Here is an 18,662-nt window from a genome sequence, read left to right on the forward strand (position 1 = left end):
ACAATCTGACGTATGTGGGGGCCTCCCGTTGTAATTGCACCTTCCCAGCCCAGACAGCCGTGACTGAGTCCGTAGTAGGAACTCTTTCTGGCTGTAATCTAACTAGGTGCCTAACACACTTGACAAGGGGGAGGTGGTGTCTCTGCTCAAGGACATGATGTGTATTGGGTGTGTGGAAAGCTGGCTTATCATATCCTCCCAAAGGGATGGTATGGAGTGTGTTTCCCAGCCTCTTTAATTCCTCCCATGTGGATTTATGAGCCAATTGCCACTGCACCCCGTCGGAGGAGACGCTCGGTTGACCTAGTAGCAGTTGCAGGAGGCAGCTCCCAAAATTGGGGCAAGGATCAGTGGCCTCCAGAAAGGATAGTGGCCCATTACGACCCGGCCTCATGGAATCGGGGAGAGAAAATCACAGGGGCAAGGGGGCCAATTTATAATCTAAACCGCATAATAAGACTCCAAGCAGTAGTAGAGATTGTCGCCAATGCCATGGCCACAGCCCTCCGGTTAATCGCTACCCAATTAGATGAGACGCACACAAGAAGGACAGAACTTTTTTCCTGTATGCAACAACGGCAGCAAGGATACTCATCGCTAAGCATTGGAAAACTCAAGATCTACCCACACTGGAAGAATGGCAGATGGAACTGATAGACTATATGGAACTGGCTGAGATGACCGGCAGAATCCGAGACCTGGGAGAGGAGAGGGTTGAAGAAGACTGGAAGAAATTTAAGATTTACTTACAAAAATACTGTAATTTGGTTGAATGTTAAGAAGGATGCTAGATCATAAATAATTGAGCACCACTAAATTAGATGGAATTAGGATGATAAGTGAGATTGAGGAAAATATAAACCTTTTGGAGAATTATTAGATTATATTTAAATGAATGGGACACAAGAATGTAAACAAGATGATAAATTGCTGGCAAAAGTTTACAATGATGTAAGTGGGAGCGGGAGACGTGAGGGAGTCCAAAGAAGCTATGAAACTATGTTATGATACATGTTATATTGTTTACTATTTCTGCACTTGTATTTAAAAATCTTAATAAATATTTATAAAAAAATAATAATAGATGAGACGCACACAGCAGTCCTTCAGCTCCGCTTAGGGCTGGACTTTCGCCTGGCGCGACAGGGCGGGTTTTGTGTTGCATTAAATGTGACAGGAGGGGCCTGTTGCTTTAACATCTCTGACCATGCTGAAGCTATTCGAAATTTGGCAGCAGAAATTGAAAAAGTGGCCCATGTCCCTGTCCCTACTTGGAACGGATGGGACATGTCCTGGTGGACTGATTGGCTTCCAAACCTAGAGGACTTTTGATGATGTCACCAGGCCCATTGATAATTTTGCTTCTTTTCTGCTCCTGTGTGCCTTGCTTATTGCAATGCTTGCAAAATATGATGCATAAAATGGTGTCAGGAATGGTTCGGCCCCAGATTATAGCACTAGCCCGAGAATATCAGCCAGTGCCTCCATGGGACGGAAGGCTGTCCAAAACAAAAGGGGGGAATGAAGGGACAGGATACCCAAATCATGACTGTGATGTCACCCCAATTAGTGTGTAGTCACCCCAACTAGGCCTCAAGACTTCCCAAATTCTTTCTTTGGGGATGCAAACCTAAAATGCATTAGCTCTGCTGTATAACACAAAGCATAACACAAAGTAGCTGAAAGGAACAAAGCCTTCTCCTCTTCTCAGGAAAAGATGACCTAGCCGCCAGGAGCGCATCCACCTGACCAGCCTTCTCGCAACTTTCTTGGCTCGCTGACGGGAGCAATGCACACCCAACCCGTGGGAAAGGGCTCAAAGGCTACAACCCAATGCAATAATCCTGAGGATTCATGTGGAACTGTGCTTTGTAACCACGTTTTTGCACCATTGCGGCCCCACAAAACAGTGGGTGCGTGATTTTTTGGGTGCAGGCTGTAGCCATGGACATGCTGTGTGATCTGGTGGTGAATTTGGGGTGACCCAATGTAAAATTCCTGAGGATCCATGGGCTTTTACCTCCCCCCTCCCAGGCAGCCTCCTTTATATCTAGCCTCCCTTACCTCCCTCCCGATCCCACCGATCAGCGGCTTTGTTTCAACACCCACTTCCCTCTTTCAAAAAAAGAAGCATGATCTGCTTTTTCCCCTGGGCAATTTGGCTCTAGGGACCACGCATTCGCTCCGTAAGACGCACAGACATTTTCCCTTACTTTTTAGGAAGAAAAAAGTACGTCTTATGGAGCGAAAAATACGGTAAGTGGAATTCAGTCTTCCCCCTCTCCTCCCCCCCTTCCTTAAAAACCCTGCTCTTCCTGGCTGGAGTCTCTTTCCTCTCTCTCCCCACCCCCAGCCAACCCACCTCCCCATTCCTGGGTTATGGGTTCGGCCCCACGCTGGGCCAAATATTCCAGACTAGTGACCCTCCCCTTCCAGCTCTGCTATTCTATTATTGTATATATGGGCAACTTAAAACCACTGATAGGATTGTAGGGCTGGAAGGGAACCTGGGGGGGGGGTCATCTAGTCCAACCCCCCCCCCCCCCGCAATGCAGGATTCGTCGGAAGAATCGGGAGCCAGGAAGAATCAAATTTCAATAAAGAATGGGGAGAGTTTAAAATGCATTTGGAAAAAATTATTGTAAACAACAACAATCCTTCGTAGGTTTGACAGAAAACGTGTAGTAAAAATTCGAATCATGGATTGGAGTAAGGACTTATAATAACTGGAGTCAGAGAGGAGATGCAGGACAAAAATTGTAACCTAAGGATCCACAAAGGGGGGGGGGGAGTCAAAGAAATATGATGTTTGTATTTTGATTCTTTGTAAAATTGAAAATGAAAACGAGGAACCTTTGGCCCAGCATGGGCTCGAACCCGCGACCTTGAGATTAAGAGTTTCCTGCCATACCCTCCAAGTGTCTTGATTTTCCAGGGACAGTCCCAGAATTTCGAAGGCCCTCCAGGCTTCTGATGTTTATTTGATAATAAGCCTCTTTGAAGCGTCTCCTTATGCAATATCTGATGCTTACAGATTTATGGAGGAAAGTATTGGGATATATAAATGCTAATTTGTAGAGAGGCTGCCCTGCAGCTTCCTCTGTTCTTTGTGGTTGGGGGAAGGGAGGCGGGCAGATGGGGCAATCGATCCTGGCAACCCAACCTTTGTCTTGTGGGCCAAGAGGGCGGGGCGGCCCTGGGATGAGGGCCAAGGGGAGGGAGCCGAGGGCCAGCAAGGCAGGTGCCAGGCAGGGCTGGGAGTCAAAAGAAACGAATCTGACATGCCTTGTCTTCTTTCGGAGGAGGAGAGCTCAGCCAGGTCCTTTTTGCCTCACCTGGGTGACAGCAGCATCCTTATTGCCAACTCACCTGGCTACCAAAGTGCAGGTGGCAGAGAGACAGACTTGTGCATTGCAGCCGCGGGCAAGACAACATCTTCTCCTGGACCAGTGAGCCTCTTTCCTCCTCCTCCTCCTCCTGCCCCACATGCTGCCCCCTTCCTGAGGGCACTGCTGAAGGGGAGCAGCTGGGCTTTGGGGTGCAGGTCAGAGGCCTCCTGTGCTGAACACACCTGCGTCTTCTCCCTTCTGCCAAGGCAGGGGCCCCTCCTGGCTGCAGTCCTGCTGCACATCCCCCCCAACTCCCCTCCCCTTGTGGATTTTCTCCCCAGGATCTCTTCCTGTGACCCAGGGTCAGAAGATGGCTCTGAAGAAACACCTGGAGGCTCTTAGCGTCTTCCAGTGGGTCCTCACCTTCCTCTTCTTTGGTAAGTTGGGAGCTGGGGTAGGAGGGAGGGGGGCAGGGGGTGCTCAGGGAAGGGGGCAGCTTGGCCTCCCCTTCTTCCTGGGGCCATGGCCCTTGGGAGGTCCTCTGGCAGGCCAGGCCCCTGTAATAGAAGGAAAACTGCCCTTTTCCCATTATGGGGGACACAAGAGCCCTTAGAGAGTCCTTTGCAGGTTCTCCATCAGTCAGAGAAAAGAACAGAGGCCAAGCAGAGAATATTGAGAAGCAAAGCAGCTAGTCTGATCTTTATTGAACTCTTGCAACGGGGTGCTCCCCTCTCATGCAGGAAAGGAGGAGGACCCTGAACAAAGGTATACCCACCCTTATATAGACATTTTAAATTGCCCGCCCTGGAGTCCAAGACCACCCCCAGAAACATTCATACATACATCACAGAAATGGCGGTCTACAACAGAAATCTGAGTGCCTTGTTTACCTCCTGTCTGCCAGGTCACCTGTTAATGTTCACTTGATTGGATACCCTGGGGAGCCTGGCCAGTCTTTTGTAATGACAAATACTCAGTTCCTGAGCCAGGTCACAGGCTCACACCCTATTCACACACAGACATACCCTTAAGACAGGATTTGTGAAGGGAAAGAGAATTGGGAGGCTTTTCCATTTTCCTTCGACCTTGCAGAGAAATCGTTTGGTCAGTTTGGGAGCCAAAATGGTTCCAGGGCTGTTTTCCTGTGCTGCTTCAGACATGTGGTTTATATATTTATGTACGTGTTTGCTTGGTACATTTATGAACATGTATTGTGTATATATATATATATATATATATATATATATATATATATATAAAAGACCTATTTTTTTTTATTTCACCACCTCCCCCAAAAGACAACCCCCCTCTTCTTTCCAAAGCAGCTTTGGGCCAGGTGAGTCTGGACTAGGGAGTCAGCACCGCAGGGGGTTGGGCTAGATGACCCTGGGGTGCCCCTTCCAACCTAAAATGTTCTTCTGGGTTTAGGGGGGCTTCAGATCACATCCTCGGGGGTCCCGTGAAATTGGGGTTGGGGTCCCAGGCAGGGCTCTGAATCCCAGCGCTGCTTGTGGGTAGGGTTGGGCGATATATTGATATATCATCCACAACCAGTTTGATGTCCACATTGTGATATTGGTTTCATTAAAAATAAAAATAAAAATATTTATTTGGTTTTTCGAATCAGAATTTGGCAATCACATATCCAGCATCCAACATAAAAACAAGATTCCACAGAATCTCCTTCCCTCCCCCCCCCCCAGGTCCCTTCTTCTCCGTTCTCCTGGTCTACCTGCTGTTCACCTCCTTCTGGCCTATCAGCATTCTGTATTTCGCCTGGTGGATCTTCGACTGGGATATGCCAGAGAGAGGTGAGTTCGATTCTCCCCAACCAGGGCCGGATTGGGGTTTGATGAGGCCCTAAGCTACTGAAGGTGATGGGGCCCTTTATATGTCCAGCTGTCCTTTGTCCACAACAAATTGTCAGTGTTTTTTGTGTTGAATATATGCTATAAGGTAATTGACGGACCTCATAGGTATCTCAAGCCATGCAAGCAGTCCATGCAGATCGTAAGGTCAAGGTCAAGGGACCCCTGATCCTTAGGTCCAGTCGTGGCCGACTCTGGGGTTGCGGCGCTCATCTCGCTTTATTGGCCGAGGGAGTCGTTGTACAGCTTCCGGGTCATGTGGCCAGCATGACTAAGCCGCTTCTGGCGAACCAGAGCAGCACACAGAAACGCTGTTCACCTTCCCACCAGAGCGGTACCTATTTATCTACTTGCCCTTTGACGTGCTTTCGAACTGCTAGGTTGGCAGGAGCAGGGACCGAGCAACGGGAGCTCACCCCGTCATCGCGGGGATTCGATCCGCCGACCTTCTGATCGGCAAGTCCGAGTCTCTGTGGTTTAACCCACAGCGCCACCCGCGTCCCAGATGCAGATCGTAGGTACCCTATGTATAGAAATGAGCAAACCAGGGATAATTAAGGGAGCAGGCTAGCAGGCGGGGCCCATGACTTACATCACAGGAGCCGACAGAACAGAAAATGCTGTTCCTGTAGGTAGGTTTTATTTTATTTGTTTTTTATCTTATATTTCGGATATCTGCATCCAGGTTTCTTTCCTTTAATTTTTTTGGGGGGCCCCAAGGGACTGGGGCCCTAAACTATAGCCTGTTTAGCTTATAGGTAAATCCGGCACTGCCCCCAACCCTACCTAGAGGTCAGGTAAAAGGCGCCTCTCCTTGTCTGAGAAGGGTGCTGAGCCCCACACCCAGACCCACACAGCTGGAGCTGCTGCCTCGCCCTGCCCCTCCTCCTCCAGCTCACCCCCTTCCACTGGGGCAGCGTGCGACCATCCCAAACCTGTTTCCGTCTCTGCTATTTACTGTTATCTAGTTTCCAAGACAGGTTCCAATAAATGACACAACGGCAGAAGGCATTTCATTTCTCTCTCTCTCTCTCTCCGTATGGAGGGCAGAAAAATCAGCCGCATTTATTCATGTATTTATCATTATTTATTAAATTTTGCTATAAAAACACACACAAAATCCTGTAATTGACAGGAATCAAAATAACCCCCCCCCCAAAAAAAAAAAAAAAACATGGAATCAGAGTTGGAAGGGACCCCAAGGAGCATCTTGCTCATCATGATTGATTGATTGATTGATTGATTATAATTTTATTTATACCCTGTCCATCAGGCTGGGCTGCCCCAGCCACTCTGGGCGGCTTCCAACACACACAAACAATAATAATAAAACATCAAGTATTAATAGTAACAATCAGATCCTACATAAAAAGTCACAATAATTTTAAAATAATTTATACCAAGTAAAGCAATATGCAATAATCCATTGGAATCCAATAATAAACACTAAAATTAAGCATCAGTGAGTCATAACTAATTAAATGAATTTTTAAGCAGAGGTTGGGTGGTCACCTGCAAGGGATTCCTCAGTTGTGATTCCTGCAATGCAGGGGGTTGGGCTGGATGACCCCTGGGGGTCCCCTTCCAACCCCACAGTTCTCTGACTCCGTCCCCTGCCTGAACCCTTCCCTTCGCAGGTGGGCGCCGCTGTGACTGGATGAGGCGCTGGAGAGTCTGGGAGCTCCACCGGGATTATTTCCCCATCAAGGTATGAGGAGGGGGCTGGCAGGGTCTCTGGAACCCCCGGAGACCAGATCACGGAGAAGGAGGTGGTGGCGGCCATCAAAGGCTGCTGGCCATGGAATCTGCGCATGCCCACAAATGGAAAGCGGGGCACGCCTCTGCATGTGACATTCAGGTGTGAGAAGGGGGCTGGCAGGGCGAAGGAGGGTCTGCCTCCTCCGAAGGATGCCCAGGGTCTCTGGAACCCCCGGAGACCAGATCACAGAGGAGGAGGTGGCAGCCGTCAAAGGCTGCTGGCCATGGAATCTGCGCACTGCCTCTGAATGTGACATTCGGGTGGGGGTCCAAATGCCAAATGCCTCGCCCCTCTTGCCTTGCAGCTGGTGAAGACGGCCGAGCTGCCCCCAACGCGGAACTACGTCCTGGGCTCCCACCCCCACGGGATCATCTGCGCGGGGGCCTATTCCGCCTTCTGCACCGAGGCCACCGGCTTTTCCCGCACCTTCCCTGGCCTCCGCCCCAGCCTGGCCGCCCTCGCAGGGCTGTTTCGCATACCCGTCTTCCGGGACTACCTGATGGGCTCAGGTGAGGCCAACAGAGAGAGGAATGGTTGGGGGGTGGGGAAGTTGGGTGGTCCCTCCCCTAAGGACCATCTTCAAGAACCCTGCCTGGCCCATCAAATGGGAGGAACCACCCCACTCTCAGGAATGCCCTTCTAGCGCCCCTGGGAATAGAATTCCCCAGCAAGAATGCCTGTTTTTCCTGCCATTGTTTGCTCCTGTGCAAATGAAAAGGGGCGTTTGTTTGTGCAAATGATGATGGTGGTGATGAGGAAGATAATTATTCTTATTTATACCCCGCCCATCTGGCTGAGTTTTCCCAGCCACTCTGGGTGGCTTCCAACAGAATATTAAAGACATGATAAAACACGATAAAAAACTTCCCTAAACAGGGCACCCTTCAGATGTCTCCTAAAAGTCAGATACCGTAGATTCTGGCATATAAGATGACTTTTTAACACCGGAAAAATTCCCCAAAAAGTCAGAGGTCGTCTTATACGCTGGGTATGGGTTTGCTGGGCAGCGGCAGCGGGTGGCAGGCTCTACGCCGGGAGGAAGCTGCCCAGCGATGCTAAGCCAGCTGTGCTGGGGGGCTTCCTCCTGGTGTGGAGTGGAGCCCACCGCCCACTGTTGCTGCCCAGCAAAGCTGCCGCGTATAAGACTGGCCATATTAAGTCAACCCCCCAAATTGGCAGCTGCCCAGTCGCCTAATACACCATAATCTACGGTAATTGTTTTTCTCTTTGACACCTGATGGGAGGTTGTTCCACAGGGTGGGCACCACTACTGAGAAGGCCCTCTGCCTGGTTCCCTGTAACCTCACTTCTTACAGGGAGGGAACCGCCAGAAGGCCCTTGGAGCTGGACCTCAGTGTCCGGGCTGAACGATGGGGGTGGAGACGCTCCTTCAGGTCTCCTGGGCCTTTGAGGCCGTTTAGGGCTTTCAAGGTCAGCACCAACACTTTGAATTGTGCTCAGAAATGTCCTGGGAGCCAATATAGGTCTTTCAGGATCAGTTTTATGTGGTCTCCCAGTCACCAGTCTGGCTGCTGCATTCTGCATTAGTTGTAGTTTCCAGGTCACCTTCAAAGGTAGCCCCACATAGAGCGCATTGCAGTAGTCCTGGTGGGAGATAACCAGAGCAAGCGCCACTCTGGCGAGATAGTCTGTGGGCAGGGAGGGTCTCATCCTGCGTCCCAGATGGAGCTGGTAGAAAGCAGCCCTGGAGACAGAAGTGACCTGCGCCTCCATGGACAGCTGTGAGTCCAAAATGACTCCCAGGCTGCACACCTGGTCCTTTGGGGCCACAGTTGTCCCATTCAGGACCAGGGAGTCCCCCCCACACCAGCTCGTCTCCCGTCCCCCGAAACAGTACTTCTGTCTTGTCAGGATTCAGCCTTAATCTGTTAGCCACCGTCTCTCCTCCAACTACTTCCAGACACGCTGATCCTTTGCCAGCGACCTTGTTGCCCTTGAATAGACTCACAGAATTTCAGAGTTGGAGGAGAATCGCGAGGGTCCTCTAGTCCAACCCTCTGCAAAGCAGGGAACCCCTGGAGATGAATCACACCCACAAGCACCTTTGCTTCCTCCCATTTCCAGGGTTGGTCCCAGTCAGCAAAAGTTCCCTGGACTTCCTCCTGAGTGGCCCCCCCGGGCACGCGGTGGTCATCGTGGTAGGGGGCACGTCCGAGTCCCTGGACAGTGCCCCCGGAGAGCATCGCGTCCTCCTTCACGGGAGGAAGGGCTTCGTGCGCCTGGCACTGCAACACGGGTAGGGGCACCGAGGGGGCAAGCGGGGGTCTGGGGGGCATGTTGGGTGCAGGTCAGCAATATCTTGGGCCTCGTGAGCATGGCTGTGCTTCCCAGTGGATTTTGCCCCAATGAGCAATTGCAAGGACTGAAGATTCCTGCCCTTCCTTGCTGTCTAATTTTTTTATTACATTTCCCCTCCGTTTTCAGCTTTGCTAAGCCTGTCTGGACACTCTGACATACATTTTGGAAACGTATGTCTAAATGTTTAGTTCTGGACTTGAACTGTCCAGACTCTGCCAACGTCAAACAGGGTTGATCGTCTTCCCAAACGGTGATGGGCAAGCAACACTCCCCACAGATCTCTTGGACCAAACACTTGTAGAACTCCAGTTCCCTACAAAGCTCTGACAACGCGCTGAATTCAGCTTCTGTAGAGGAAAGCGCAATGAGACTTTGCTTTCGGGACTTCCACCCTACTAGAGATTCTCCAAACTTCACTACCAACCCAGACCCTGATTTCCTATCCCCAAGATTTGCCCAATCACTGTCAGTCCAGGATGTGAGCTGTGTGTCACCCTCAGCTGACAGTTTGAGGCAGAAATCTTTGCTATCCTGCAGATACCACAGCGCTCGCTTGATGCCATTCCAGGCAGTCACACTGGCTTTGTAGCTTCCCTGCTGAGCAGATTTGGAGAAATGCTATGTCTGGTCTGCTCCATTGGGAAAGATGCAACAAACTCCCTAGAGCTGACTGAAGGATCTCAGCGTTTTCGAACTCAGAACATTCCCCGAGCTGAGTGTCTTTCACATAGCTCGTTTCCATGGGTGTTCTGACCCCTGCACACTCAGCCATCCTGAACTTCTCAAGCAACTGCTCAATCTTGCGTTTCTTACTGAGAAAGAAACTTTTGTGCTCGGTTCTATCAACCTGGACGCTTAGGTACACCTTTACCGGTCCTAGGTTCTTGAGTTTAAAATGCTTTTCAAGTTCTTTGGCAAAACCTTGCACCTGTTTACCAGTCTTAGCCACATGTATGGTGTCATCAACAAACACCAACACTAGCTCCTCTGTCTCTCCTGACCCCTTCAGGTTGTTGTTGTTTAGTCATTTAGTCATGTCCGACTCTTTGTGACCCCCTGGACCAGAGCACGCCAGGCCCTCCTGTCTTCCACTGCCTCCCGCAGTTTGGTCAAACTCATGCTGGTAGCTTCGAGAACACTGTCCCACCATCTTGTCCTCTGTCGTCCCCTTCTCCTTGTGCCCTCCATCTTTCCCAACATCAGGGTCTTTTCCAGGGAGTCTTCTCTTCTCCTGAGGTGGCCAAAGTCTTGGGGCCTCAGCTTCAGGATCTGTCCTTCCAGTGAGCACTCAGGGCTGATTTCCTTCAGAATGGAGAGGTTTAATCTTCTTGCAGTCCATGGGACTCTCAAGGGTCTCCTCCAGCACCATACTTCAAAAGCATCAATTCTTTGGCCATCAGCCTTCTTTATGGTCCAGCTCTCACTTCCATACATCACTACTTGGAAAATAATGGCTTTATCTATACGGACCTTTGTTGGCAAGGTGATGTCTCTGCTTCTTAAGACGCTGTCTAGGTTTGTTATTGCTTTTCTCCCAATACCCCTTCAGGTACAGGCAGCTATCTGCAAGACTCTTCCGGAAACTCATACTTTCCAAAGTTTCATTCAGACACAAATTCCAGTTTCTGGCTGATTGCTTGAGGCCATAGATGGATTTGTGTAACTTCTGCACTACATCTGGCTTATTGCCCTCGAACCCTGGAGGAGGTAGCATGTACAGATCCTCCTTCAGATCCAAGTTCAAATAAGCAACATCCACATCAAAATGATGTACCTGGCAACCCCTCTGGGCAGCAACTGCTAGTAGCAAGCACAGAGTTTCACTCCTAGAAGTTGGAGCATACACTTCAGTGTAATGCAGCCCTTTTCTCTTAATGAAACCTCTAGCTACTAGCCTAGCTTTGTACTGTGGTGCTCCTGATGCTATGGGTTTAATTCTGTAAATCCAATGACAGCTCATGGCCTGTTTACCTGCTGGCAGTGTTGTGGAGAACACACCTAGAGACTTCATTGAGTTCAACTCGTTCTCCATTGCCTCATGCCATTTCCTGGCTTCTGCCTAAGGCAACTGTTGCACTTCCTCAAAACTTTCTGGTTCGCATTGAGCCAAACCAACCCACACGCTAGTGACTGAGAACCTTTTGGGTGGCTTCCCTTTTGTAGTGCGTGCAGAACGCCTTGGCACTACGTCAGATGCCCCCTCTCACCCTGAGGTACTGGGACCAGCACGTGTGTCCTTGTCCTCAGAGGACTCCCCCTCTGACTGACTGTGTCTTCTGAACTTAGCTGGACTGGTAGGAACTGGAGATGGTCATTCCTCTCCTGCTCCTGAACCTGATCCTCAGCAGGTTCAGTTACTAACTCTCCCTCTTCAGCAGAGTCAAGCAAACTCTGAGAGAATGTCAGGATTCCCATGGATGCCTGTCCACCCACTTTGCTCACAAAACTCAGCACTCCTGCTGACGAGAACCTGTGACTGGTTGCCCTCTGGATAAGCGAATCTCCACCCCTTTGTCCCTGGCTCATTCCCACAAAAGATCATTTTCTGGGACCTGGGGCCACCCTTCCTGCATTAGCTTTCGGCACAAGAACCAAAGCCTCACACCCAAACACACGAAAGAAATGTACCTTTGGTGTCTTACTATGCAAGAGAAAATAGGATGCGCCCCCTACAACAGAGTTGTAGGAACGATTCAGAGTGAAATTCTCCTTTTTCCAAGCTTCCACCCAGAAGCGTTGTGGTAAGCCTGAGTCAAAAAGCATTGCTTCCACCGCTTCCTGGAGCGTTCTGTTCCGCCTTTCTGCCACCCCGTTTTCCTGTGGTGAGTGCAGAACCGTCAAACTGTGACGTATCCCTTATTGGTGAAAGTAATTCTGCAACGTAGTGAACTCCCCACTGTGGTCTGATTGGAAACTGGAAACCCTCAGTGAGAATTGGAGTTCCACTGCAGTGACCCACTCCCTCAGCATGGTGGCAGCTTCACCCTTGTCCTTCAGAGGTATCACCCAGCTGTTTCTGGAGTAATCATCTGTCAAGGTTAAAACCTATTTAGCCGCACCCAGACTTGCAAAAAGGCATAAGGCCAAAATATCTGCATGAACCAACTCAAAAGGTTTCTTGGTTACGCTGTCAGACCTAGGATAACTGCTCATTTTTACCTTTGCCTTCTTGCATGCTCTGCAATCCAGGAACTTAGCACATGACTTCATTTTGCATCCCTCAGTGCACCCTGGTATTTTTCTCACATATCCCCAAATGCAGTGGGACATCCTCCTGTTCCACAAATGATGACACATATAGTGAGTGGGAACATTTGCACACTGTGCCTGTGCTGACCCAGTGTTACCCTTACCTGCTTGAGATGTTTCCAGAATAGCCTGACACTGAATGTTGTTCAGTGTTCCAGTACCGCCCCTGGAAATAGAGCATGCATTATTCTTAAAGCAAACCTTAAACTCATCTCTAACTAAAGAAGACACAGACAATAGACAACATTTCATCCCTAGGACCACAAATGCTTCCAGTTCAGCCTGCAAAAAAGGAACAAAAACAGAGCCAACAGTTGTCAGCTTTCTCTTGGATCCATCAACAAGCGTGACTGTTTTTCCTTTGGAAACAGCTCTGCAGTTCTGCATTTGGCCACCAGATGGCAGCAGATGATGACTGGCTCCGCTGTCAATTACCCAGCGCTGTACGTTGCTCTGGTCGCTGTCCTTCACTGTTGCTATGGAAACTGCCAAGTAACGTGACGTTGCATCTCTCTCAGTTCCCCTGGGACCTTTCCTTGCGTTCCCATGCTGGGCCGTTCCCCTAATCTGGTTGCCCGGGGCAATGGCCTTGGAGGCATTCTGTGCAGCTTCCTTGGGACTGTTTACACAGGTGGGTTTCCGAGCCACAACGATAACATCTCGTAGCAAAAGCCTTCACGGTGTCCTCTTTCACTGCCCCCCCCACTCTTGGAAGCAGGACTGCCTGGGCCTGCGTGCCGCCCCTCTGCCGATGTTCCTCCTCATCGCATAGGCGACCCGAGACAAACTGCAACGTTAGGTCAGCAGGGGGCATGGCTTCTAGAGTTAGGCACAAATTGTCATAACTCTTGTCTAGTGAGCTCAGAAGAATGTGAACATTCAAATCTTCTGGAAAATTCACGTTTAACTGTCTCAGTCAGTTAAACACAGCCACCATTTTTGTCACATGTTCTCTGATGCTGTCCCCCGGATGTAGCCTCAGCTCAAACAAACTTCTGGTGACATTGATTTTGGCTCCTGCTGTGGTTCTGTGATGGACCCTCTCAAGAGCCGGCCAAATCACCGGGGCGGCTGACTCCATAACCTGTGAGTTATGAGCCATAACTTTTTCTGTTGAATGTCTGTTTAGACTGCAAACAGCTGAAGTGCTTTGGCGTCCAGGACTCTTCTGATGCGCCGCTCTGCTCCTCCTGGCTTCAGCAGAGCATAACAGATAGCAAGTGTGTGTGTAGGAATCAGAGGCATGCAGAGAAACCCTCGTACGCAGCTCCTAATCTAAGAAGCGATTTATTGTACAGCAGCAAAATAAATCAACGACCCGGGAGAGCGCAGCGACATTCTGTCTCTCCCTCTCTCAAAACAGAAAGTAAATTCTTCCTCCTCTTCCTCCTCGCAGGGCTGACCTGGTGCCCGTTTACACCTTTGGGGAGAATGACATTTACCGACTGATCCAGTTCCCCGAGGGCAGCTTCGTTCGCCGCCTCCAGCTCGGTTTCAAGCAGCTGATCGGCTTCGCCCCTTGTCTCTTCAGCGGGAGGGGCCTCTTCTCCAGCAGCTCCTGGGGGATCCAGCCCATGGCTGCCCCCCTCACGGTGGTGGGTAAGGACCCACAAGGCTCCTCGTTCCTTCCTTAGCCTTCTCCCTGCACCCCAAAATCCCCCCAACTCACCAACCTGCTTGCAAAGAGCCATAAACTCTTCAGCATCATATAAAACAGCAGTGCATCTCCCTTTCGCCCTTAGAACTGAATCGGAGACCTGTGGAGTTGAATGGTACCCCCAAGGGTCATCTACTCCAACCCCTCTGCAATGCAGAAATCAAACGAGCCGCCTCGTTTTATGGGGCTTGCTATGGAGGGAGCTGCGATTGCTTGTGTGCGTGCACACACACACCGACTTCCTTCTCCCCTTCCTTGGAGGTTTCTAAGCAGAGGTTGGTTGGCCATTAATCAAGGGGTTGGGCTAAATGACCCTTGGGGTCCCCTCCATTCCTGCACTTAAGCCACCCCTGAAACCCAAGGCCAGGGTGCAAAGCTGCCGGGGTGGGGAGGCCCTGGCTGCCATGGGGTGGAGGCAAGGGGCAGAGCAGACTCCCCAACCGCCCATGCTTCTTCTCCTTCCTGCAGTGGGGAAGCCTATCCCGGTCCCGCTCCGCCCGCGCCCCACCGAGGACGAGGTGAACAGCTTCCACGCTCTCTATGTCAAGGCCCTGAAGGAGCTCTTTGACACCCATAAAGAATCCTGCGGCCTCCTGGCCTCCCAGCAGCTCCTCGTCACCTAGAGGGACCCAGACTTGACCCGAAGCAGCATCAGGGGACGCAAGGTTGTGATAGGAGGAGACACACGGGAGTCTTTGTTCCCCCATCCCCATCTGTACATACCGTTTCCAATAAAAAGCGCCGTGCCTGATGTCTGATCTTGGGTCCTTGGTGCCCGAACCCCCTTTTTGTGCTCGCCTGCGGAGCCCAAGGCTGGTTGTCTCATTCACACGTGCATTATTAAGACGAGGTCTGCAGGGCCCGGCAGCCAGAGAAGCAGGCCGTGGCCCTGTTAGAATACCTGCTCCATGACTGCCGTCATGGGATTGTTGTCTTTTACATGACGCTGTATGTTTTGACTCCACAGAGTGGGAAGTGACGGAGACAGGATGTTTGTGTTCCTTTGTTCCATGAAGTGGGACTATTGTCCTTTGTTCTTCCTCTTTGCTGTCTGATGCTGGAGAGAGAGGGAGCCATGTTGCAGTGCTCCGTCTGTGTTTATATGTAAATAAAGTAGATTAGCCAAAATGCTGAGTTCTGTTACGCATGATGTGCATACTCTGCAGATCCCTAAGTGTGCCGGTGTCGGTTGGCATCGGTCTGGGCTGAAGAAAGCTTTTGAAGCTCTCGAACGATCGATCAGGAGGGAGAGAACATGCCAGTCGGGCATGTTTCTCTGCCAGGGTCTTACTCGGGTGTAGGCCAAGCTTCTGACAGGCCCTGGATCCATGGCGCTGGCTTGAGAGTGCTGCCCACATGCCCTCCGGGTGAGCAGCTAGGAGCTTGCCTGTCTGCAAGAGAAAAGATCATTTGGACAAGCAGGCCTAGCTCTTACACGGAAGACTCCAGGAAGTTCCCAGAGGTGACAATTGCTGGGCTCATTGTTAGCCAAAGGAAGCCAAATCTCATCCCCTGACTCGCCTCAGGCTCCAGACATGCAAAGGAACTTCTATTGTACTTTTGGGTGGTGGGCTCTTAAGACATATTTGTCTATGCTCATCTTATACCTGAGTCTTGCCCTGCCATGTCTGCTTATGCTAATCTTGTACAAAGGACTTGTCTGGGCATGTTTGCCAAGGTTAACCCCTCCCCTTTTGTGACATGTCAGTGATGTAGCAACGATGCTGTACGAACTGTATTCTGGGATATGGTGGGAAAGTTTTAAAAGTCTTTGTCACCCCATCCTCGGGGTTCAAAATTTGCTCTTTGAACCTACTGCGCAATAAACTTTGGTCTACAGCTATTTGCTCCGGTTGGCTGGACTCCTTCCTTTATTCTGCAGGGACCCGCGGGCTCTGCCCCATGAGCTGGGGGACTGAGCAGCCTCGCACCCAGATTTTTCCTTAACAGGGGCCCTGCTCTTTGGCCAGGAAAAAGAGGGAGGGTAAGCTGGGCTTACTGCCAACCTAGCAGTTTGAAAGCACGTCAAAGTGCAAGTAGATAAATAGGTACCACTCTGGCGGGAAGGTAAACGGCGTTTCCGTGTGCTGCTCTGGTTCGCCAGAAGCAGCTTAGTCATGCTGGCCACATGACCCGGAAGCTGTACGCCGGCTCCCTCAGCCAATAAGCGAGATGAGCGCCGCAACCCCAGAGTCGGCCATGACTGGACCTAAGGATCAGGGGTCCCTTTACCTTTAAGCTGGGCTTGGGGATCATTTTTCCCGAGGGGCTCAAGGACCCTTCTCTGACTGCAGGAGCAACGCAGGACATGCCTGGGTCGGGTGGAGGCAGAGCGGGGGGGGGGGGGTGCCAGGAGTCTCAGGCCAAAAGGGATGGGAGAGAGTGCCTGCGGTTCAGCATCCCCCTTTGCCCACCCATCGTGTGCACTCTGTGCATGCCCCAAGGCAACCCCCAGTTTGCACCCTGGTTTTGAGTGGAAATCTGGGTACTGTTATCCCCGAGGTCTTCGTGCAGGTCAGAGAAATAAATGCCAGCAAAAAGCGGCTGTTCAGCCCCATCGTCCTTTCCTGGTTGCCAAGGTGACTTGAAATCTGGGTACCCCTGGTTGCAGTGCCCCCCGCGGGGCCCTTTCCCCAGTCAGGATAAATCAAGAGACCGCAGCCAGGTAGAGGAAGCGAGAAGCAGCTATTAAGCCTTGTCTTTATTCTTGCGATAAGATTTCAACCTCTAAGCCCGGAAAGAATAAGCCCCAAACAAAGGCATATAACTCCTTTTAGAAGTTACATTTCCCCTCCACAATTCATTTCAGAGAAGCTTCATTCAAACTTCATGCCCTGCCATAAAACAGGTGGAGTGACAGACAGACCTTTGAGTCCATGACCTGTCAGCTGTCAGTCAAGCTGTCAGTGTATTGCCTGCCTTTTCCTCTCAGAGCAAATATTTTACGTTCCTTTTGGCATTACAGTTATGTCGGCTCAGTTCTGCTCATCCACTCTCTTGTGCCAATATGGTGAGTATACAGTATTATTTTTCTGTCTGTCCTTTATCAGGTCAGGTGGCCCATTGACAGCTGAGGGGAAAAGGTCCGAGTTGGTGCTCTTCTGCTTCTGGGATCATGGCCACCCCTGCTCTGCCCATCACTGCGGCTCAGAAACACTTTATTTATGCTCATGTATTTCTTGTTTTGGGAAAGGAGTACGACAAGGCTGTATTTTGTCTCCCTGCTTATTTAACTTATATGCAGAATTCATCATGCGAAAGGCTGGGCTGGATGAATCCCTAGCCGGAATTAAGATTGCCGGAAGAAATATCAACAACCTCAGAGATGCAGATGACACAACCTTGATGGCAGAAAGTGAGGAGGAATTAAAGAACCTTTTAATGAGGGTGAAAGAGGAGAGCGCAAAATATGGTCTGAAGCTCAACATCAAAAAAATGAAGATCATGGCCACTGGTCCCATCACCTCCTGGCAAATAGAAGGGGAAGAAATGGAGGCAGTGAGAGATTTTACTTTCTTGGGCTCAATGATCACTGCAGATGGTGACAGCAGCCACGAAATTAAAAGACGCCTGCTTCTTGGGAGAAGGGCAATGACAGGCCTAGACAGCATCTTGAGAAGTAGAGACATCACCTTGCCAACAAAGGTTCGTATAGTTCAGGGGTCTGCAACCTTTAAGACAAAAAGAGCCACTTGGACCCATTTCCGAAGGAAAAAAAAACTGGGAGCCGCAAAACTCGTCATTATAAAAATAACTTTTTTGTCACTTTTTATTATTATTTCTTTGTTTGACCCCTCAGAATTACTCCTCCTCATAGAAATAAACGTTAAATTAACAAGTTACCTTTTTGTGTGTGTGTGTTCTTCACTCCCCTTCAAAACAGTGACCAGCGTACATGCCCCCTTTCAATGCAGTGACCAGCTTACAATGTAGCGGGCGGGCGGGCAGGTGACGTCGGGACGGTGTGTGACTAACGCACGCACGGCCCCCATGCGACGTCACAGCCAGTATAGCGCCCACCACAGTGGGGAGTGTTGGGGCGCACAATGCGCCTCCTCCCCTCGCTAGTATCCGCCCCGGAGCCGCAGCAAAGGTGTAAAAGAGCCACATGCGGCTCCGGAGCCGCGGGTTGCAGACCCCTGGTATAGTTAAAGCTATGGTTTTCCCAGTAGTGATGTATGGAAGTGAAAGCTGGACCATAAAGAAGGCTGATCGCCGAAGAATTGATGCTTTTGAATTCTGGTGCTGGAGGAGACTCTTGAGAGTCCCATGGACTGCAAGAAGATCAAACCTCTCCATACTGAAGGAAATCAGCCCTGAGTGCTCACTGGAAGGACAGATTGTGAAGCTGAGGCTCCAGTACTTTGGCCACCTCATGAGAAGAGAAGACTCCCTGGAGAAGACCCTGATGTTGGGAAAGATGGAGGGCACAAGGAGAAGGGGACGGCAGAGGACGAGATGGTTGGATAGTGTTTTCGAGG

General features: G+C 50.4%; 2 protein-coding genes across 2 annotated transcripts in view; both read left to right on the forward strand.

Moving 5' to 3' along the window:
* Positions 1–3,239: 3,239 nt before the first annotated feature.
* LOC310828943 (2-acylglycerol O-acyltransferase 3-like) overlaps positions 3,240–18,662 on the forward strand; it is a 57,835-nt gene continuing 42,412 nt past the window's right edge. Inside the window, exon 1 of the mRNA XM_083707050.1 lies at positions 3,240–3,449. The gene's annotated coding sequence lies outside the window, so the exon portion shown is untranslated. The remainder of the gene's footprint in view (positions 3,450–18,662) is intronic.
* Positions 6,514–14,987, forward strand: LOC310828994 (2-acylglycerol O-acyltransferase 3-like). The gene is made up of 5 exons (XM_083707128.1): positions 6,514–6,905; positions 7,261–7,465; positions 9,042–9,213; positions 13,921–14,123; positions 14,650–14,987. Exons 1-5 carry the CDS (start codon positions 6,855–6,857, stop codon positions 14,802–14,804), a joined length of 786 nt encoding a protein of 261 aa, XP_083563254.1. The 5' UTR covers positions 6,514–6,854; the 3' UTR covers positions 14,805–14,987.

This window comes from Podarcis gaigeae (assembly GCF_964106915.1).
Source record: "Podarcis gaigeae genome assembly, chromosome: 13".
Taxonomy (NCBI): Eukaryota; Metazoa; Chordata; class Lepidosauria; order Squamata; family Lacertidae; genus Podarcis; species Podarcis gaigeae.

Excerpts from the sequence above, each read along its gene's own strand:
- LOC310828994 (XM_083707128.1), top strand. The coding sequence starts at position 6,855 with ATGAGGCGCTGGAGAGTCTGGGAGCTCCACCGGGATTATTTCCCCATC. Across the intron at positions 7,466-9,041 it reads GGACTACCTGATGGGCTCAG|GGTTGGTCCCAGTCAGCAAA; the intron begins GTGAGGCCAACA and ends TCCCATTTCCAG. Across the intron at positions 14,124-14,649 it reads TGCCCCCCTCACGGTGGTGG|TGGGGAAGCCTATCCCGGTC; the intron begins GTAAGGACCCAC and ends TCCTTCCTGCAG.